This window comes from Schistocerca gregaria, chromosome 1 (genome assembly GCF_023897955.1).
Source record: "Schistocerca gregaria isolate iqSchGreg1 chromosome 1, iqSchGreg1.2, whole genome shotgun sequence".
NCBI lineage: Eukaryota > Metazoa > Arthropoda > Insecta > Orthoptera > Acrididae > Schistocerca > Schistocerca gregaria.
The window spans coordinates 681,577,075-681,600,826 of record NC_064920.1 but is presented as its reverse complement, the minus strand read 5'-3'; the positions used below and the strand labels follow the sequence as shown (position 1 = coordinate 681,600,826).

General features: G+C 43.3%; 1 protein-coding gene across 1 annotated transcript in view; it reads left to right on the top strand.

The window, feature by feature from the left end:
- LOC126302081 (proton-coupled amino acid transporter-like protein pathetic) overlaps positions 1-23,752 on the top strand; it is a gene marked incomplete at its 5' end in the record, with an annotated part of 163,857 nt that overhangs the window by 47,470 nt on the left and 92,635 nt on the right. The window contains one exon of the mRNA XM_049991721.1: positions 21,038-21,122. Coding sequence (XP_049847678.1) covers positions 21,038-21,122 — 85 coding nt within the window. The remainder of the gene's footprint in view (positions 1-21,037; positions 21,123-23,752) is intronic.

Here is a 23,752-nt window from a genome sequence, read left to right as displayed (position 1 = left end):
TGGATTCACTATCTACTGCAACACGGTAGTGTCATTAAAAGTATCATTGAAGGAACACCAAAGGGAAGAATGCAATAGACAGACTGAGACTGGAATACATCAACCAGATCATGGAGGATACCAGATGCACTACCTATACTACTCTGAAGAGGAAGCTGAATACAGAAATGTGTGGCAAGCTGCCCTAAGCAACCAGATGGTTAAAGATTGAAGAAGAAAAAAGGTGAATTACTTGGCAGCTGCACTTGTACAAACAGGAAAAGGTGTAGCAGATACAAAGAAATCAAAAGGAAAGAAAGTATTAAATGGGAAGTCCACTAATAGAGAGAAAGTGACAGTTTGAAGCAAACAGTAATAGAAACATTATAGAATAAGATGAATTAAAAAAGGAATATTCATGAACGTCTTTTAGAGGTCAGAAAATATAATGAAATTTTAATAGGAAAAACAGATGAAAACAATGAAAGTAATAAAAAACAAATGGTAACTTATATTGGATGGACACCACCTGTCAATTAAGATGGCATGAGGCACAATAACTAACAACACAGAGAAAATTCTTCAAGATCCTATTATTTCTTTTTGTATTTGAGTTGGTTCTGAGATGAATCAGAAACACTGGTAGTTAATATGTAATGGAAATAATGGTAATGAAAGGAATGCCAGGTGAATTTTAGTAGGCCATTTGTGGTACATAAAAAGGAGTGATGCCAGGAGCTGATGATATTTCAATATAAGTGATTGAACCTGGAGGCAAAGTAATACAAAAAGAACTTGCAAAATTATGTACATAAAGTTTGGGAACAAATATTGTTCCCCAAAACAGAAACAATACTGTACTTATTCTACTCACAAGAAAGTGGACAAACAAGATGCGAAATTCTGTATGTCTATCAGCTTTCTATCCGTTATGTATGAAATGTGTGCAAGGGTTTTTCACTAGTTTCATCAGCTGGTTACAAAGGAAGTTTAGATGTGATTTTCATTCCATTATATCTATTTTGTTCATTTTACAATTTGGAATTGAGTTGTGGTGCAAATGTATCTCCTGACAATGGAACCCTGTCTGTACGATCTCCTATTGCTTGTACGGAAATGGGATCAGTAATCGGGATATAGAAAACTTAATTCCCATATATGTCATAGCTTGTATATATTTACACTTGACACTGCGTCCATACAGAATGAAGTATAACAAAGAACTGACTAAAGTAAAGTTAAGATGGAGGTTCGAGAAAGCACTTAGAGTTAGTTTTAAGTTTCATGGTCGATACGAACTATCAACGCCACACAACCCACAAGGGTGAGGTCATGCAGGCATTGACGTCAGTGGAAATCATGGTCAAAAGTCAATATAGAAACGTTGTTCACTTGGTGTGACGGCACGCTGCAGGACAAACTGATAGTAGGTGTGTGTGTCTCCGACGTTGCAGGTGAGGGCGCGAAACCTGTTCAGGGTGAAACAGGGGGCGAGGTTGGGAACCCGGCGAACGGTGTATAACAGTCATCGGTGGAAGAGGTGTGTGGTGAGGTTGATGGAAGAACGTCTTTGTTCTCAGTCAAGAACGGATTGTCTGCAGAGTCCGACTGTAGCAGTGTGAGACCATCTGGGTTGAGAACAGCCAGTTTCAGGTGATGCACAGAAACTGTCTGTGTGCAGTCATTAATCACAGTATCAAAAGTCATGTCCCCCCACTGCAGGACCTTGTAGGGGCCAAGATAAGGAGGTTAAAGAGGCTGCCTAGCCACATCATCATGCAGCATAATGTGGGAGCAGTCGGAGAGTGCGATGGGAACATAAGTCTCAGGCAGTGAGTGACTGATGGGTGGGTGCAAATTCGTTTGTTGAAAATGCGTGCACATCCGGCTAATGAAATCAAGCGAGGGGGAAAGATCCTTTCTAACCTGGAGAAGAATGAGTTCGCCTGGTAGGACCATATTCTCACCGAAAACAAATTTGGATATAGTCCTCTGTAGCTCAGGTTTACAGGTCGCGTGTAGACCAAGTAGCACCCACTGGACAACTTCCGACCAGAGAAAATCACGGTATCGAAGGGCTGTCTTGAGGGTGTGGTGCCATCTCTCCACCTGCCCATTGCTTTGTGGATGATAGGCGGTAGTGTGATTTTTTTTAATACTGCAGATATTGCAGAGGAGGGTGAAAAGGGAAGATACGAACTGTTGACCCTGACCAGTGATGATAGTGGTTGGGCACCAGAAATGAGCGATCCACGAACCAATGAAAGTCTTGGCTACTGTCTCGGCAGTAATGTTAGGGACAGCCTGGACCCAGCGAGACAAATGGTTGATAATTGATAAGATATTTCTATGACCCTCCAAAGGAGGAAGAGGCTCGATCAGATCAATATGTACATGATGAAATCATCCTGCGGGAATGTCGAACTTGCTCAAGGTGAGGAGGTGTGGCAGCTGATCTTGTTGCACTGGCAAGCAACACAGCTGCATGCCCAGGTTTGACAGCCCCATTTGATATTCTTCCAAACAAAACGTTCTGACACGAGACGTGTGGTGGCTCGAATGCCCGGGTGGGCTAGGTTATGTAGGGCGTCAAAAGCCTGTCGGTGCAGCCCGGGTGGGAGCAGTGGGCATAGGGTGCCAGTTGAAGAATCACACAACACCTCATTGGAAACACCAGGAAATTTAGCCTTTGTGAAAAAAAGGGATGTTTGTGGGTCTCGTAGGAGAGCCTGAGAACCTTCGTCAGAAGCTTGGAAGGAGGCCAGATTGGAAAGATCATTGATGCTGGAAACAGCACTGATCCGCAGCAATGTTGTCAGCACCCTTGATGTAACAGACATCCATTGTGAACTGAGAAACCAGGTCAAAGTGGCGGTAACGTCGGGCGGGTGGCTCTTCAGGTGGGGTGCAGAATGCTTCTGCCAGTGGTTTGTGATCAGTGAGAACGAAAAATGAACATCCCTTGATGTTGGGGTGGAAATGTTTGATTGCCTCATAAAGAGCAAGGAGCTCTCTATTGAATGCATAATATTTTCTCTGAGTTGTAGGTAGTTTCTTGGAGAAGAAATGAAGAGGAGAAACTGTGTCGTACTTGCGTTGTTACAACACTGCCACCACCGCAATGTCACTGGCGTCCATAGTGACGAATAACTTGGCCGAGGTGTCAAGGTGGGTGAGTGTCACAATGTGAGCTAAATAAGTCTTCAGAGCCTTGAAAGCCTCTAGCATCAGAACAGTCCAAGAGACGGGTTTGATACCGGAAGTTTGTTTGCCTGATATTGCGTCCGTCAGGGGTGCCTGAACAGCCGTGGTGGAAGGCAGATGGCGATGATCGTAATTGATGGTGCCGAGAAAATGGCATAGCTCTTTGTAAGTAGCTGGGGGGCTGGGAGGCTGTATTCCATCAGTGGAGATGGTGTAACCTAGGAAGGAGACTGACACCTGGCGCAACTGAAACTTGTCTTTGTTGATCTCGACACTGTTGGAGTTCGAGGTCTGGAAAACCATAGACAGATGATTTTCATGTTCCTTCGCTGAGCTGCTGAAAACGAGAATGTCGTCCAGATAAGCAAAGCAAAACTTGAACTATCGCAAGACAGAGTTAATGAAACATTGCCCACGTTTGGGTCACATTCTTTGGGCCGAAGGGCATGAAGTAATATTGGAATAAACTGAGCAGCATGATAATGTCTTCCGGCGCCACAGGAATCTGGTGGTAGGTGCAATTACAGTCAATAACACTTAAAATCGTGGTGCCTGATAACATATGAGTGAAGTCATTGATGTTCAGCACTGGGTAGTTGTCCATGACAGTATGAGTGTTTAATCATCTGTAATCACCACACATTCTAAAAGAACCATCGTGTTTGAGGATGAGGTGGATTGGTGAAGACCAGTTGCTATCTGAAGGTTGCAGAACACCTGCTGCCAAAAGTTCATTAATCTGCTGCCGGGTCACGTGCAACTTCATAGGGTTGAGGCATCGGACCTTATGCCTAATAGGAGGGCCGGTAGTGGTAACTATCTTGTGTGTTGTTCCATCAGTGACAGAAGAAACTGAGAACTGCACATGAGATTGGTTAACATCATGGTGCTGAGTTTTCGGACGAGTAAGGCGTGACAAAGTGTAGCCGTTAGCGTATTTGGGGAAAGGTAGCACAAGAGTCACATGTTTTTTACGGGAGCGTGGCATGCGCTTGTGTGGAGGGGTGGGTGCGCGCACAGCGCCGAGCGAGGGGGAATGGGCGATGACTGTCCACTGTCACTGGACAACCGGCGCAGGCAAAAGCAGTCCTGACATTGCACGTGGGGCCACAATGGCCACTGGGTCATGTGGCCAGTGATTGAGAGACGGGGAATCACACGCAGTAGCTGTCCGAGAGGTGGGCGTGGTTGTAACATGCGCGTGACTGTCATTAGCAGCACTGTTTGAAACACGTGGCACTGGATGAGCCGAGTGTGACGGCGGGTGGGGGTGGGTGGGGGTGGGGTGGAACATCACACACAAGTAAAGTTTGTGGACTAACTTTGTGAGAGTTCGAGCTAGGCACGGCCGAGCAATCCTTTTTAGGTGGCAGCACCGTGGACTGTGTTGCAGAAGCGAGTTTCGAACCGTGACGAGCTCGCTGTAAGTGGATGCGGAGCATTGTTTCAGCTACTCATTGTCCTGGTGGAGCTGCGTCGCCGAGTCGTATTCTGACAATAGGTCAGTAACACAGGTCACAATGTTGCTTGTGAGGGCAGAGCACTCGCGTTTAATTTCGTATGTTGTGGTGCAAACAGAGCATTGGACATAGGTGTGTGTGCACGATATGTGAGTGTTCGTAGTATGGTGGAACACTGAACCCTGTATGACATTCAGAGATAGTTTGTAATGAGATAAAAAATTCATACCAAGGATCAGTTCATCGATGTTGGCAATGTAGAGCGTCCAAAGAAAACATAGAGAATGAGATGGGGTCACCTTTACTGATCCTGAGGTAGGTAACATTAACCCGTTGACAGCTCATAAAAGTGACTTCGTCTGTGAAGAAGCGGATGCAACCATTGAAGTAGGTATGATTGACATGTCAGCACCAGTGTCGACCAGACAAACTAGACCTAACGCAATGTCAGTCACATAGAGGCGACCACTTGGCCGGGCGGACGAGTGAACAGAGTGTAATGTAAGAGGATGCCTGTTAGGTTCTCTGCAGGACTTGGCGTCTCTTAGCTCCTGCGTTTGGCATTTGAGTGTTGGGATGGCAACTTGCACTTCTTGGCGTCAGCACCAAACACTTTGTGGTACCAGCAGAAAGGGTGAGCAGCATGAGGAGGAGTGGAGACTGCAACATCGGGGCTGGCTTGTACTCGTTGACTTATTCTGGTAAATAGACCAGTACGTAAGGTGTGTGGGCGATCTTGGAGTGCTTGGACAGTGGAGAGAGTGAGCCGACACTGCCAGGAGAAGTAGATGATGTGACGGTGGAGCAAGCCCTGCCTCTACCAGCCAAAGGTCGGTATGCAGGGGCACCTGTGGCTACAAACGTTGTGACGGTGTGATTCGAACGAGTGTGGTAACAGATGGATCTGTATATTGGTAGGTAGTTTGGCAGACTACAGAACCCATAGTGTGGCATCAGGCATGGTGTGCTCATTCACGAGCAATCAAAGGCAGTGCCAGAGTTGTGACGGGTGCGTTCTCCCAGGTGCTTCTCGTAGAGAACCTTGATTACTAACCCCTGTGTGAGCAGGCAAGTTGATCCTTAATAGTCTTCTTTGCAATCTCATATTTTGGTGCAAGCGGTGGTGAAAGGAGCAGGTCACGAATGAGTGAATCCATATTAGCGGCAGCTGGCATAGTTGACTGTGTATCACGAAAACACGGTGCGGTAGGCATGGCCGGTACCATGGAAATGGGCAGATGGATGGCACACAAGGGGTCCCAGACACTGGACCGTGAGTGACGAGTGCTGGATGGAAATGACCCGCTTCTGGAACAGGGCGAGTGACCAGCATGGCAGACAGGCGGTGCTGTGGATGCAGCAGGCATTTGAGCAACTGGAAACAGGGACCCCACAAGTGAGAGGTGGGGGGGGGGGGGGGGCTGGGAGGTTGAAAAAGCCACTAGCGTGGAAACTATCTGATGCATAACATGCCTGTAGTGCACGTAGCGGGCCACTGAGATGAGGTAAGGGGTCCATGTTACACGAAACACTGAATTGTCCATGTAAATTAGACACAACTGGAACACCATGTGCACAGAACGGATCCAGCATGGTTTGTAATAATGGTGACGTTGCACAAGGCCTGACAGTAACTGATGTAGCATTCTGGTGGGTAGCTAAACATGTGTTTGAATGATCATTTTGTTCTTGAAACACTTAATTAGAAGAAATGCAGTTCGAAATATTGTTCAGTTCACATTTCACTGTTGGATGGGCATAATCCAGTGACGTGAAGACTGAGCCCATTATTGATTCTAACAGCGTAGTTGTCAACCATTTTATTAATGAGGTTAGCACATGGTGTTGGTTGAGAACGCAAATCACTGTGCGTTAATGATGAATATGCCATTGGCAAAGAAATGACGAAACTCAGTGTGCGGAGTTGTGCTTCCACATCTTTGAATTTGGCGTGGTCAATGTGTAGTTCATATAACCTGTTGCATAAACACCGGTGCGGAAGATGCAAAACATGAACGAATTGCGGGATCACAACTATGGGAATGGGATCGATAATCGGGATAAATTAATTCCCATATACACTCCTTGAAATTGAAATAAGAACACCGTGAATTCATTGTCCCAGGAAGGGAAAACTTTATTGACACATTCCTGGAGCCAGATACATCACATGATCACACTGACAGAACCACAGGCACATAGACACAGGCAACAGAGCATGCACAATGTCGGCAATAGTACAGTGTATATCCACCTTTCGCAGCAATGCAGGCTGCTATTCTCCCATGGAGACAATCGTACAGATGCTGGATGTAGTCCTGTGGAATGGCTTGCCATGCCATTTCCGCCTGGCGGCTCAGTTGGACCAGTGTTCGTGCTGGACGTGAAGACCGCGTGAGACGACGCTTCATCCAGTCCGAAACATGCTCAATGGGGGACAGATCCAGAGATCTTGCTGGCCAGGGTAGTTGACTTACATCTTCTAGAGCACGTTGGGTGGCACGGGATACATGCGGACGTGAATTGTCCTGTTGGAACAGCAAGTTCCCTTGCCGGTCTAGGAATGGTAGAACGATGGGTTCGATGATGGTTTGGATGTACCGTGCACTATTCAGTGTCCCCTCGACGATCACCAGAGGTGTACGGCCAGTGTAGGAGATCGCTCCCCACACCATGATGCCGGGTGTTGGCCCTGTGTGCCTCGGTTGTATGCAGTCCTCATTGTGGCGCTCACCTGCACGGCGCCAAACACGCATACGACCATCATTGGCACCAAGGCAGAAGCGACTCTCATCGCTGAAGACGACACGTCTCCATTCGTCCCTCCATTCACGCCTGTCGCGACACCACTGGAGGCGGGCTGCACGATGTTGGGGCGTGAGTGGAAGGCGGCTTAACGGTGTGCGGGACCGTAGCCCAGCTTCATGGAGACGGTTGCGAATGGTCCTCGCCAATACCCCAGGAGCAACAGTGTCCCTAATTTGCTGGGAAGTGGCGGTGCGGTCCCCTATGGCACTGTGTAGGATCCTACGGTCTTGGCGTGCATCCGTGCATCGCTGCGGTCCAGTCCCAGGTCGACGGGCACGTGCACCTTCCGCTGACCACTGGCGACAACATCGATGTACTGTGGAGACCTAACGCCCCACAGCAATTCGGCGGTAGGTCCACCCGGCCTCCCGCATGCCCATTATATGCCCTCGCTCAAAGTCCGTCAACTGCACATACGGTTCACGTCCACGCTGTCGCGGCATGCTACCAGTGTTAAAGACTGCGATAGAGCTCCGTATGCCACGGCAAACTGGCTGACACTGACGGCGCAGTGCACAAATGCTGCGCAGCTAGCGCCATTCGACGGCCAACACCGCGGTTCCTGGTGTGTCCGCTGTCCCGTGCGTGTGATCATTGCTTTTACAGCCCTCTCGCAGTGTCCAGAGCAAGTATGGTGGGTCTGACACACCGGTGTCAATGTGTTCTTTTTTCCATTTCCAGGAGTGTATGTCGTAGCTCATATATATTTACATTTGACACTGTGTCCATACAGAATGAAGTATAACAAAGAACTGACTAAAGTAAAGTTAAGATGGAGGTTCGATAGAGCACTTAGAGTTCACAGATATTAAGTTTTGTGGTCGATACGAACCATTGATGCCACACTTGCATTGAGAAACAGCTAAAGGATTCCGATATGTTACTTACTGAACAAAATGTGTTTCTGAATGAATATTCTAATGAGGAAAATTCAAGAACAACCACTACTCAGCCCACTGGATAACTATTTATTTTTGTTACTAAATAAATTAGTTAGCAGAAAATCTGATGTTACAAATTTTAGGAAAAAGAAGGTAGCCTCGTATTTAAAATCATCGCAGATGACTAAGTTCTGAATGCATCTCTGAAATCAATGTGATGAATCCTTAGCAATTTCATGCAAATAACAGGCATCCATAGGAAAGTGTGTTGGAATACTTGTTGTTCCTGTGACACATTAATGACCTGCCAAACAATATGAATAGCAATCTCAGACTTTTTGTTGATGATACAATTATGTATAACTATATACTGCCTAAAAAAATATGCAGAAATATCCAGTCAGGTCTTGATACAATTGCAAAGTAATGCAAAGATTGGTAACTTGATTAAATTGTTAAAGAAATATAAAATCGTGCTAATCCCAAAATGCAGAAATGTTTGACTGCAATGTCAATGAGTCACAACTGGAATCAGTAAACTCATACAAATATCAGGGTGAAACAATTTGTGAGGTTATAAAATGGAATTATCATATAGGTTCAGTTGTAGGTAAAGCATGTGACAGACATTGGTTCTGGGCAGAGAAAATACAATCAGTCTACAATTGACTTTGCTTAAAAAACACTCATGTGGCCCATCCTAGAATACTGTTCAAGTGCATGGGACCTATGCCACATGGGGCTAACAGGAGATATCAAACATATAGAAAGAAGGATGGTGTGAATTGGACACTTTTGTTTGACTCACAGGAGAGTGTCACATAAATGTTGAAAAAATTGAATTGGCAGACTCTTGAAAATAGAAACAAATTATTCTACAAAAGACTAGTTACAAAATTTTGAGAACCAGTATTAAGTGCAGAATTTAGAGGTACCCTTCATCTACATTTGAATTGCTCCTGCAGAAACCACAAAGACAAAGTTACCATAATTCTAGTTTACACAGAGGCATTACACAGTCATTTTTTCTGGCCTCCAGCTGTTAATTGAACAGGAAGAAGCCCTAGCATGTGGTACCATTCTAAGTACTCCGTGCCATGTATTTCACAGCTACTATGTATATAAATAAAATAGAAAGAAACTTCCACATGGGAAAAATATATTAAAAACGAAGATTCCAAGACTTACCAAGCGGGAAAACGCCGGCAGACAGGCACAAGAACAAAACACACAAACACACACACAGAATTACTAGCTTTCGCAACCGATGGTTGCTTCTTCAGGAAGGAGAGAGAAAGACGAAAGGATGTGGGTTTTAAGGGAGAGGGTACGGAGTCATTCCAATCCCGGGAGCGGAAAGACTTCCCTTAGGGGGAAAAAAAGGACAGGTGTACACTCGCGCACACACACACACGCACACATATCCATCTGCACATACACAGACACAAGCAGACATTGGAATGACTCCTTACCCTCTCCCTTCAAACCCACATCCTTTCGTTTTTCCCTCTCCTTCCTGAAGAAGCAACCATCGGTTGCGAAAGCTAGTAATTCTGTGTGTGTGTTTGTGTGTTTTGTTCTTGTGCCTGTCTGCCGGCGTTTTCCCACTTGGTAAGTCTTGGAATCTTTGTTTTTAATATATCTACTATGTATATAGATGTACATCTACAGCTCGTAATTTTACACTCCCTCACATCACCTGTTGATTGTCACTCATTTCAAAACAGATTTTTTAATAAGCTTTGAGAGGAATGAAATTTACAAAAATCTTTCTTACTTATCTTCTTTTCTCATAGTTTACTCCAGTTCGTCATGTCTAGGAGTTGATTCTTGAGGATGACATGTTTGACTTTATAGATTTTTGTGGTTCCACTTGGCATAATAACTATGAAGAGTTGCCTGTTTTTATCTTGATTTTTATTTTTCCAGATTTTTCTATCTCACACTGTCTTTATAATTTCCAATTCATTATCAAGAGTTACAGTGTTATTGCCAAACATAAAAATGCATCCAATCACATCAGAGTCATACCCACTACTACCTCATTCTGTGGTACTAACAATATTCCAAAGAGTTTACAAACTTTATTGACAAAAGAAGAATCTTCACCAAGTTATATCACTATTTTGTAAATGAATCCAGAAATAAGTTTTAAAAATTAGCATTAGATTGTGGAATTAATAATAGGAATTTTAAGTGTACCAGATATTTTGTAGTTTCAAATTTCTAAAACAAAGTAATTTTAACTGTACAGTCAGAGCTAGTACATATCAATTGTAACCACAAAAACAAATTAATTTCTTTTTACACATTTTAGCCTTAAATATACCACATCATGTACAAAATCATATGAAATTGTTTTAGTTGAACAGCTGAGATAATATTAACCTGTTTAAGAGGTAGCAAGTATTTTTCGTATTGGTAAATTATGTTGAATAAAGATAATGTTAGAGGAGGGTGTTCTTTTACAACATCCCCCTCACAAAATTTGGAAAAAATATATTTACAATGTTTTAGGACAGACTATAAGGTTTATCAAATAGTGTACAAAATGATGCCAGAAGATAGAATACAGATGTATAGAAGTATCTGGTACATAACATATTACACTCAACAAGACAGCGCTTCTACATTGCCACAGCCAGGTGTCCCAGCATCAGGTATGAACAATAACTTTTGATTATTGTACATAAATCAGCTGTCGTGTGGCAGGGTCCCTTAGCAACAGAACATTTTTCGTGCACGAAAGTTTGTGTGCAAATGATTTACGTCAAATATGAATTTTCCACATGTTCTGAGTACTCAACAATGGCCAACACAATGTGCTCAAACACCAGTGACCTGGATCAGTGGCACTACAAATCGAGCAGGACACCGGATTTTGCACCAGACCGCCCCTACCACCCCCCCCCCCCTTCCCCCAACCATCAGTATCCACATATGAGTGTTTCCACTGGCACACGCCATTTCTGTCATGTGTGTTCTGCAAACATTAGGTGATTTTAACAATTTTACTGCACTTGTAGGAGAGAGGCCTGGAAACTGTACTGTGTCATTTCCCACACATTGGTCAACTATGGTCGACTCTTCCATGATGGTCCATTTTAAGCCTTTTGGCGTTACTCCATTGAAGGCCTGACTCATTGATTTCTCAACCTTGGTTGCACCTTGCTGCATGCTACTGACAGTGTTGTGAACTGGTGCACCACTACTGCACCTGAGGCAGTAATGCTGCAGGGCTACAAACAGGCAGTGACAGTTTCCGACAAACTATTACGCCAAGACATCCCCATCTGTTGGCCTAAACTACTGCCTCTTCGTGAGGACCACCCATGCACATGGATTGCCTTAGTCAACACGTCCTGCTGCTACATGGCATTGCTGATGGCAACTCTAAATTCCTTTGCTTACTGTGTCACCTCCATGATGAACTGGACCTGACCTGCAATATTGTGGCTTCACCTCCCGCTACAGACAAGCAAGAATTCTCCCAACGCACCATCCTCGAGCACCCAACCAGGTCTACAGAGGAAGCTATCTGCCTCATCATCAGTCACAAGTTGCTGGGTTCCAGATCCCCGTCACAGCTCTGGCATCATCTCCGCGCTATGATTGATGCACAGTGCATGCCAGATGCTACGGTTGCTGAAACTTCCTATGGAAGTTCAAATTCACCTTCTCCATCTAACTTTGGCCCCACTGGATGCTAAACTGAAGATCGCAGACCAGGTTTACAACATCCTGCCACCCCTGCATACCTACCCACCCTCCCCCCCTTCCCCCACCCCTCTGGGGTGGTTGGCACACTTGCACTGCAGTTTCTATCACTCAGTACAGAGTGTGCACGACGTGCTCTGCGCATGTGTGCAGATCCAATGCCGCCTGGCAGGTGCTGCCGTAACTCCTCCCCTACTGCGGTGCTGCTGTTGGAGAAACCTACAAACACGACCCCCTCCACTGCTCCTTTGGCCTCAGGCAGCTCGATGGATGACACTATGTGCCATTGTGCTTGGAGTTATTTCCTTTCCCGCTTTGGTGATGCAGCTAGGAGATGTTGTTCCCCATGTGCGTTCCCAGACTAATACCATGACCTCACTCAGGTGCTACAGGCACGGTGCATCATACAGATGCCTGTTGCTTAATACTTCTTCACTTCATGCTCTAGAACGCCTGTATGTGAAAGACGCAGTGTCTTGCCTTTCATTTCTAGTCGACACGCAGCCCGAGGTCATTGTCATACCTTTGTCCGAAGGTATTAAATTTGAGTGTCAGTCTTGCCCCCAACTTCGAGCTGTGAACAGTTTTTTGATTCAATCTCATGGCATAACTAATTTAAACCTTAAACTGCAACATGTTAACACCCCGTTACAGTGGACTTTCATTATCACCAATGTGGATGATCTTGTGCTTGGGATACATTTTCTACTAGCCCATGCTTTTTCACCTAATCTACAATGAGGTATACTAATCTTTAACTCGGTAGACTGTACCACTGGTTCCAATATTGCTTCCTTCTCATCAAAGTGCACCACTCTATTGTGCGAGTTAGCTGAAGCTGCCGTTGCGGTGCTCTCCATTAAATCACACAACGAGCTTCGGGATAACAAAGAAGCCCTCTGCTTATGCATCACTACCATGTGTACCAAGATCACAGACGCTCAAAAGCAGGTCACACAGCTCTCACACATGGACATGCCCCCAGTCTCCTTGCTGCCTCCTTGCATCTGCCGACGACACCATGTGACTTTTCTAATGCCGGACAGAAGCCGTGTTCATGACACCACCAAGTACCTCACTGAGCTCCACAACAGAGACTACCAATTGATCTCCACCACTGCTGCTGATCTGCTGGCCAGAGACACACAAGTGTGTGCATTACAGGTTAGTCATACTTCATCGGGTGCAGGCCCATCATCCTGCCGGTGTTTGCAATCAACAATGGTACTGTTCATAGAATCAATACCATGGAAGGTCCTCCAGTGTGCACAAAGGCTAGCCATTTAAATCTGGAAAAGCTTAAACATGGCAAAGCTATTATTCTTCTAGCAGTTGGTCGTCACCCATTCGTTTGGTGCCAGATGACACTTTCCACCTCTGTGGTGACTATTGGACACTTATCACCAGAACAATTTTAGATGATTATCGTGTCCAAAATATTCAAGATTTTGCTTCCCAACTGCATGGGGCACAAATTTTCAGGATAATTGACCGTCACAATATGTACTACCAACTGCCAATGGCATCCTAGGACATGGAAAAAACCGCTATCATCACCTCTTTCAGATTGTTTGAATATCTGTTTATGCCGTTCAGCCTTAAAAATGCTGCACAGATGTGGCAACGGTTCATTGACTCATTGGTTGGAAAGCTGGACTATGTGTATGCGTACCTGGATGACTTGTTAATATTTTCATCCTCACTTGAGGAACATGAACTCAACTTAATTACAGTGTTACAACTATTACAAGCAAACCATGTCACAGTGAACAATGCTGAGTCACAATTCCACTGCACTAGTGTCACTTTTCTTGGCCACATGGTTTCTGCCGATGGCATCCACCCCTGCCAGAATGGGTCGAGGCTATTAGTACAGTGCCTGTGCTGCTTCCTAGAAACTGTAAATTACTACTGCATACACATTCCCCACGCCGCCGACATAGAAGCCCCACTGACAGATGTCCTCGCAGGCAACAACACTTCTGTGTCTCGTGTGGTCACATGGACTCCAGACATGCGACAGGTAGTTAATAACCTCAAGTCAGCCTTACAGATGGCCATTACGGTCACTCATCTCATCCCTGATGCTCCCATCTCGCTTACTACAGATGTGAGGGATACAGCAGTGGGGGCAGTACTTCAACAATCTGTGGGTTCTGTTGTACAGCTGCTCAGATTTTTCTCTCACAAACTGTCTGCTTCCCAACACAAATGGTCGATCTTCGACCGGGAACTATTTACTATTTATGCTGTTATCAAATATTTCCAAGACAAAATCGAATGTCACCACCTCATGCTATTTACCGACCACGGACTGTTCGTATACGCTTTCTGCAACCCAGGTGAGGACTTGTCCCCGAGATGTTTCCATCATATGGATCTCATATGCCAGTTTATGAATGACATACATTTCGTCAGAGGGGCAGACAACATCGTCGGTGCTTTTTTATCTCGTGTGTTGGTATTGTCTTGACAACTGGACCTCAGAAAACTTCATAAATTGCAAACAGATGATACTGATCTTGCCGTATTTCACTCTGATAAAACATGACTCAAACTAGAATTACAGACACTTCTGGGGTTTTTGTCACCCATCTGGTGTGACATTTCAATGGGACGCATATGTCTGGTGATTCCTGCACCTCTCTGTCTGGACATTTTTAATAGTATTCACAACTTGGCACACCTTGGCATACTCACCACCACATTTCTGGTATCCAAATGTTTCGTTTGGTCTGAGCTGATAAAACAATGTTGCAGTTGGGTGTGAGCATGTTTGGCTTGTCAGCACGCAAAAGTAAGATGTCATGCCCCCCCCCCCCCCCCCCCTGGAATGGTCCATATGGCAAAATGAAAACTTCAACACATACACTTTGATATTGTTGGGCCCTTACCCCCCCCCCCCCCCCCCCCCTCAGGCCCCTTCCATTACATACTATCTGTCATTGACAGGTTCACCTGCTGGGTAGAGGCAATACCCCTCACTACTATCACAGCCGACGTGGTTACCTGAGCCCTTTTATTAATGTGGATCTCACACTTCGGCTGCCCAACTCCCAACACCACTGACCAGGGGCGTCAGTTCGAGTCCGCCCTCTTCCGGCAGCATTGTGAAGTGTGCGGGGTGAAATGATTTAGGACAACAGCATACCATCCCCAGAGCAATGGCCTTGTTGAATGTTAGCACCAAACACTTAAAGTTTCACTGATGAGCCATGGAGGTGAGTGGGCCGACGCTCTATCATGGGTAATGTTAGGCGTTTGGGCTGTGTACAAAGAGGACCTTGGCGCATCTCTGGTGGAAGTACTATAAGGAGAATCCCTCACACCTCCATCAGAGCTAATCGAGCCTTCACTCCCTTCGGATCATATCTGTGACTTGACATTCATCAGGCGTGTTAAGCAGCTAATCACTAACATTCACATGCCCCCTCCTCGGCTGCACTCATTTCCCCCTGTATCCCTGCATAAGGACTTAGCATCGTACACTCAGACTGTAGTGATTCGAGAATTTCTGTGTAAATTCTAGAGCTACTCAGCCTTCTAGCATCTTGAACACACGATATTCTAGATACGAGTGTGGCATGGTAAAATCATACCTATTGTGCGTCACATTTTTGTGTGTGCAGGTTTAAAATCAGTTATGGAAAGAAAGTAGGCGTGGTGGTCGAACAGCACTGACAAGTATTGTCGGGCAATCCATAGATGTTTTAGTGGAAGAACTATGGAATTATTATGCAGCTCTGTGCCTATTGTGTCATTGACTACTGTCGTGCGAAAGAAGAACAACTGAAAAAGAAATCTTGCTAACTCTTAATCCAGCTTTGGTAGAGGCAATTTCTGTTTTATGATTCATGTGGAGTAGACTCATAATTATTTAAGAAACTCCTTCATCAATCTAATTAAATTTGTTTCTGACATTGGATGGAGCGAGTGACTTACTGGAAGTCATATATGTATGTGGAAAGTGAGAATTTTATTCTGTATGGAGTTCAAATATATCGTTGGTTAACAAAAAGTAAAGTTTGCGTATCTACTTATTTCACAAGTAGAGGGAGACACTTACATATTCCCGTACCTAGCATCATTCAATGGAGACAAAGTCAAGAGAGTTTTCCAGCAGCCAGCTAGCCAGCAAAGAACATCGGCTGCGAATCTCTAGTAAGTCACCTCATATAAAAGGAGTGGGAAGTTTGTACGTCTACTTCTTGCTTTAAATTGCTGTCAAAAACATTAGAATGTGGTGACCAGTGTGAAAGGACCCAAGAAAATGGGAGTATACAGCTCTCACACACATCGCGGGGACACAGTCATGGAAACCAACCTACACTGACACCACCAGCACCAGCTGCTGTTCACCAGTGCTGACCTGCCTTTACATCCGCTCACACATGCAACAAGACTTCTACACTGGGTGAGCATGAAACAAAACTTCATTACTTTAGGTGAAGTGGTACATATTGTTGAGTGAACTTTTATTGTGTAATTATAGTTTTTAAAGTTAATTTTAAAAGCTTACTAGGGCTAAAGCACATAAAAGCATGGACAATATACAACAAATTGAGGACACTCAAGAACCAGATATGTCTATGAGAGTTAGCAAAGAAACACCTGACTGTGCTGAGTTGGTAAATTTAATAAAAGTTAAGAGTGCGACTCTAAGTTTGATAAATTCCCAATTAAAAACCCAGAGTGAAGTTTTGAATGCTCAGAGGGAAACTCTAAATGCAAGAAGTGAAACTCTTATAATCAAGTGACTGTTTTTAAACCTGCACACACAAACATGTGATGTGCAGTAGGTAGGATTTTACCATCCCTCTACTTATAAACTTCTATGCTTTCAATAGATACTATGTCAACAGATACTATTCATGTCCCACTATCCTTCAATTCATTAGAGTATTTATTATACTGACATTTCTTATTGATCATCATGATTGATGTTCTCTCCTGCTTTCGTTTTCTCTCTTTGCTCATGACTCTTTCTTAGTTTATATACACTTTTTCTTATGTATATTCAATATAGAACTGTCATACGTGTGCATATTTCTAGATGTATGCTCAACACCATGGCATGCGATGACACTGTCTGACCGGCATTCAGTCCTCCATACTTGGGCCTGCACAGAGTCATCTTGCAGTGTAACAACATGTTCAAAGTGCTTATTACTGGGAAGCCTCAAACTGTATCCATCTGCCATCTCAAACCAGCGTGGTCTCTAGGAGAACTTCTCGATATCCCACCCAGTCAGTTCCCACCTCCTGCTACACCCATCTTGCACGAGGTATCTACTGACAATCTGTGGGTGAGTGACAACCACCCTGGCATGTGTGACGTTACCTACTCCCAGTCATGTGATAGAGCTACAGGTGTGTGTGACATCACCCTACAGAGTGATGGATGTGATGACTCCCTCTGTAGACCCCCCCCCCCCCCCTCTCTCCTGTTAGGATTTAGTGATGTATCAGGGCCCAGCCTTGGAACATGTGACATCGCTGACGATGATTCATGTGGAGATTCTGTCACTCCCTCAATGGAAATGGTAGTTAATGTCAACGCATTTGCAGTTCTAGAGGGTTTTTTGTTGTGCATCATGATAACATATTTGTATTCTACGAACTTGCCAGCTTCCCCAATGACAACTTGACCCACATTCGCCTTCTCCAGTCTGTCCCCTTGCCTGTTGGTACTGACCTGTGAACGGTAAAAGTCCATCGCACTGCACCAGGCTTTCAAGTTTGCTAACCCGGCTCCTCACAATCCATTGTCCCCTCCCCAGATCCCTCCACTGCTGTACAAGGATTAGCCTGGTCAGGCAGGACCATCCGCCCCTCTTGCTGGCTCGAAGACTTCATTTACTAATGTAATGTAATGTATTGTTTCTGTTTAAACACCCTCTTCCTCCCCCCTGAGTGCTTCCTTTACATGTATGCCCACATATTTGCCTTTGTGCTCCACACTCCGGGTGGGGGAGGGGAGGGGAGGGGGGAGGCTAATGTGGTGACTATCAACCAAATCGCATATAACATCTTTGTTTTTCAAGCTCTTTGGGAGCCTCTGTGGCTGCATGCAAAACAGTAAACAAGTGTGTACAGAGAATCACCAAGATGTGTATATCCATATATGTGTGCTTCAGACCAATAAAATAGTGCATATTACATGTGGTATAGTGTACATCATTGGATCCGACAATCCTACAACACAAAACCCATATGTTTTCGAATAGAGCCAAATAAATGCTTTAAGGATCCTAGTAGCTCTTCTTCCAAATGTTTATAATTAGTACAGAATTTATATTTGTTTGTAAGTCAAAAATGAAATCTAAGTCATGAAACAATTACTAAGTTCACCCTATAATGATCCGTAGCAAAAGGTATTAACTAGGAATGGTCAAAATAAATTAGGAAATTAATTACCTACACAAAACTAAGCACAAAACTAGACCTGGTGCTATATTCCTTAAGACTGAGCGCCAACCTTTCTCATTTATGGAAATGCAGATTACACTCATGCATGTTAATAGTAATTAGGCAAAAATAAAAAATAAATGAATTTAAGGAGGCAGATGGCAAAACCAGAGAGGAAGTAAAGAGATGCCAGTTTGCTTCATCACAAGTTCAATCACATTTTTTAAAAACACGAACAAACTAATTTACTATAACATAATTAAAGAGACAGTCAATGCTGTGGAAAATGTTGTTTTCTCAGTTACTTAAAACACTTTCTGTTTAACTCAAATCCTAGCTTAGTAACTGCATGACCATGTTGATATTCCACCCAGTCAGTTCCCACCTCCTGCTACACCCATCTCGCATGAGGTATCTACTGACGATCTGTGGGTGAGTGACAACCACCCTGGCATGTGTGACGTTACCTATTCCCAGTCATGTGATAGAGCTACAGGTGTGTGTGACATCACCCTACAGAGTGATGGATGTGATGACTCCCTCTGTAGACCCCCCCCCCCCCCCTCTCCTGTTAGTAAAAGAACTATCTATATGCTGAAAATTGGAGGCCTGCTAACACTGAGCATTGCTCCTTGTTATGCAGATAATGGAAATTTTTAATCCTTGAGTATAGGTAAGCAGATTATTTATAGAAGAAGTAGCCGACAACATGTTTTTATATTATTTTAAATATATGGTGAGTCTCAATTTTTAATTTTATTTCAGAGGGAAGCTTGGTAAGAACCTAAACAGAGTATCGAACATCATCTGAATTCATGGCAAGGAACAAGTATTTTTCTGTCTTGTATTGTGGTTCTGTAAACTATAATTTATCTGAAGTTGATTTTTATTATTAGAAATAAAGTCCATTGAAGTGTGAATGCACTGACAAGTGATTCTTTGAGGAGCCCTCTGTAGAACCTATGTGTATCTACTTTACACAGTACTCATACTATTTACATTTGGATTGTTTGAAACTTCTTGGCAGATTAAAACTATGTCTTGGTTGAAACTCAAACTCAGACCTTTTGCAGGGTAACACTCTATGTGGGCATGACTCATGGTGTGCCCTCACAGCATTACTTCGACCATTATCACGCTCCTATCTTCCAAACTTCACAGAAGTTCTCCTGCATACCTCATGGGACTAGCTTTCTTGGAAGAAAGGATATTGTAGAGAAATGGCGTAACCACAGCCTAGGGATTGCTTACAGAATGAATCTTTCATTCTGCGTTAGAGTGTGTGCTGATTTGAAACTTCCTGGTATATTAAAACTGTAAGACAGATGGGGACTCAAAGGGAATTTCACCATATGAAAAAACATTACAGGTGAAAAGATAATATTTGCAAGGGGTACATCTGTCTGTACTACACCTGATCATCTCTTACCCTCCTCTCCTGCATGGGCAGGGTCAGCTTTGTATTTTCAAATGGGAACCCTCCATTTTTATTGTATATTCGGATCCTACACTGGAAACTATGTATGGTTTACTGAAACCATTGTTTCCTACTCATGGTAGATTACGTTGTAATCAACATTATCAAGTGTGCCTGTTGTTGCAGTTAAGAACCGAAGCATTTGACTCTACATTTCACTTATGATGTAAATGGAAATTGTTGTGCCATAACAGTGGATATCCATATCTGAAATTTACTTCAGTGTTGCAAATCTGATTGTACACTACAATATGGCAAGTCTTTTCAAAGTCTGGGTGGAGGTTCTCTTATTCCAATGTAAAACATAAAGACATTCCTAAAAATTAAATTTAGGTTCTTTCAAAGCCATGGCTATTTAGATAGGAAACTCCCATTTTATTGGATTTTTGGATTCTTTGCCAAAAGATACAAACAGTTTACTTAAACCATTGTTTCCCATTCATGGTAGATGCCGCTGTAATAGACATATACCAACTGTGCCTGTTTTTGCAATTAAGAACCAATGCATTTCATTCTCCATTTAGTTTATGATGTAAATGTAAACCTTTGCAGTCTAATGGTTGATACTGATGTTCAAATTTTACTAGAGTATTGCAAATGTGATTGTAGAGTACAAATTACATTGCTAGACATTGACATTTATGGCAAATAAGCTACTTGTATGATAATGTAGTTTTCTGTTAACTTTGGGGTTGATTGTGGTGAGTCCCCACAGAATTGGTTCACTTGATTTCAGTGGCCGCTCTAGAAAACCACCATCAGGTTGACTGATTTCTGTGTGTGTTTCTGTCCAACCACCATAACTGTCTTGCTAACCATTAATTGGCTACCAGCAGAACACAAACCACAACAATTATATTAAGATAAAATGTCTGTGAAGTGATAGTGATAGGCACTCCTGCCATGGACACTCGCTGAAATCAAACTCCCAATGGTGAGAGGCTAGAGATTCACCAAAAACAAGCACCTCAATGCTGAGAAGAAATGGGATGCACCAATATCAAGCATCCCAATGGTAACAGAAGACTATTACATCCACATTGCTGTTCTTGAATCACACTAAATGCTGTGATTGTAACTGATGTTCCTTTTATTATTTACAGGTACACTATCCTTATAGGTTTGTTTGCAACATACTTTGGCACCTGCAGTGTGTACACAGTCATTGTGGCCAACAACATTCAACAGGTATGTCAGATGAATGAAGGGGCATTACAAGGGAGATGTACAAACAAATTGGTTTTCCCTCTCTCATCTCTCATTAGTGTAACAACAAGATGAATTGCTCTCCTAACTAACTTTCTCCACCAGAATTTATTCCACATGGCATTCATCAAACCTCTACTTTCTGAACCACATCCTACTTCTTTACCTATTCCTATAAAGTATACTATTGTGAGTCTGTGGAAAAAGCTGTAGGAGAAAGTGTTGTACCTTGAAGATAGTGTGTGTAGTAATATATGATTTTCCTGAATAGTGACTGATCTTAGAATCAGATGATGGAAGGTGCAGGAGAGACTGCCATGAGCAGTTTCTGGCATTTTCTATGATTTCTGTTGTTGTGAGGTAGAAGGTTGAGTTTTGTGCATCATTTTTAAATATTTTGAGCTCTACATATGTAAGTACCATATAATGTATTAAAGCTATTTGGAAGATATTATTAATTCTTCAGTTACAAAATTTTATGATGAGTTGATCACTATACATTTTTAAAACTGTTCATACAGTGTTTGGATGTTTAAGCCATACTTTTTGAGTCATGCACAATCTTTTACGTAGAAATGGAACATGTCATATTTCCAAATGAGTTGAGTTTCTTCAATATTGTCATCAGTTTTACCTGTTGTGAAAATGGAAAATGGTTTTGGTTTTCAGTACCTTCTGTTTCAAAATCTGTTTAATTTGTAATATTAAATACAGTACTGACAAAATTTCGTTAATTTCAACACTTTTAATTTGAACACAATTTTTGATTCTTGAACATGACCATGTTTGTACCTTGGAACAGTTTTACACATTTTGGAAAACCTTACTTTTCTAGAGTAATTTTTGTAATTTCAGATAAAGAGTGCACCACACAAAAAAGTGAGTGCTATCGTTTAAAAACGGAACTAATGAGTATTCTTAACTTATATTACAGTCCTGTCTACAGGTGATCATCTGAAGACTGTTCCAAGGTACTACACTTTCCCCTACAGTTAAGCTTCACTGTGTTTTCCTAACGCATTCTGGATTGATACTGAGATTAACCTTTGAACACAACTGAGCTGAAATCACATTCAGCATCAAAGAACTGAGGTTACAGTGTGAATTCAAGCACATGGAAAAATTCAACTGTTGAAAAATAATGAACTGTGTATGTCATCCCATTGACCCATACTTCAAACCCCGGCCACAAACATCCTACCCCAAGTCTCTGCCACAAAATGTCTATCCTAAAGCATCTGTTTAAAACCCTCTACTGCAAACACATCGCCTAACCCCCTTCCCAAATTACCTGAACAAACTCCCTGTCCCAGTCTCTCTTCCCAGATATCTCAACAAACCCTGTGACCCAGACTCTCTGCTCAGACACCCTACATTAACTCCTCTTACTCAAATTCTCTTCATCAAAATACCGGCCAAAGCCCCTACCTCAAATCCATGATGAGATCCCTGGCCAAACAATCTGTGACAACTGCCTCACAGCACAATACCCTGTGAAAACCACCTAACCCAAAAACACCTTCCTAAACTCCCTACACTACAAAAACCTTGCCTCATAAAACCTGTAAAATATGTCTGCTTGTGTCTGTGTATGTGCGGATGGATATGTGTGTGTGTGCGAGTGTACACCTGTCCTTTTTTTTCCCCTAAGGGAAGTCTTTCCGCTCCCGGGATTGGAATGACTCCTTACCCTCTCCCTTAAAACCCACATCCTTTCATTTTTCCCTCTCCCTCCCTCTTTCCTGACGAAGCAACTGCCAGTTGCGAAAGCTCGTAATTCTGTGTGTGTGTTTGTGTGTTTTGTTCATGTGCCTGTCTGCCGGCGCTTTTATTTACATCGTCATATATATATATATATATATATATATATATATATATATATATATATATATATATATATATATATATATATATCTTCCACATGGGAAAAATATATTAAAAACAAAGATTCCAAGACTTACCAAGCGGGAAAACGCCGGCAGACAGGCACAAGAACAAAACACACAAACACACACACAGAATTACTAGCTTTCGCAACCGATGGTTGCTTCTTCAGGAAGGAGAGGGAAAAACGAAAGGATGTGGGTTTTAAGGGAGAGGGTAAGGAGTCATTCCAATGTCTGCTTATGTCTGTGTATGTGCAGATGGATATGTGTGTGTGTGTGTGTGTGTGTGTGTGTGTGTGTGTGTGTGTGCGAGTGTACACCTGTCCATTTTTTCCCCTAAGGGAAGTCTTTCCGCTCCCGGGATTGGAATGACTCCTTACCCTCTCCCTTAAAACCCACATCCTTTCGTCTTTCCCTCTCCTTCCTGGAGAAGCAACCATCGGTTGCGAAAGCTAGCAATTCTGTGTGTGTGTTTGTGTGTTTTGTTCATGTGCCTGTCTGCCGGCGCTTTCCCGCTTGGATTCCAAGACTTACCAAGCGGGAAAGCACCGGTAGATAGGCACAATGAATAAAACACACAAACACACACACAGAATTTTGAGCTTTTGCAACCGGCAGCTGATTCGTCAGGAAAGAGGGAAGGAAAAGCCGCCAGTTGCAAAAGCTCAAAATTCTGTGTGTGTGAGGCTTTTCCTTCCCTCTTTCCTGACGAATCAGCCACCGGTT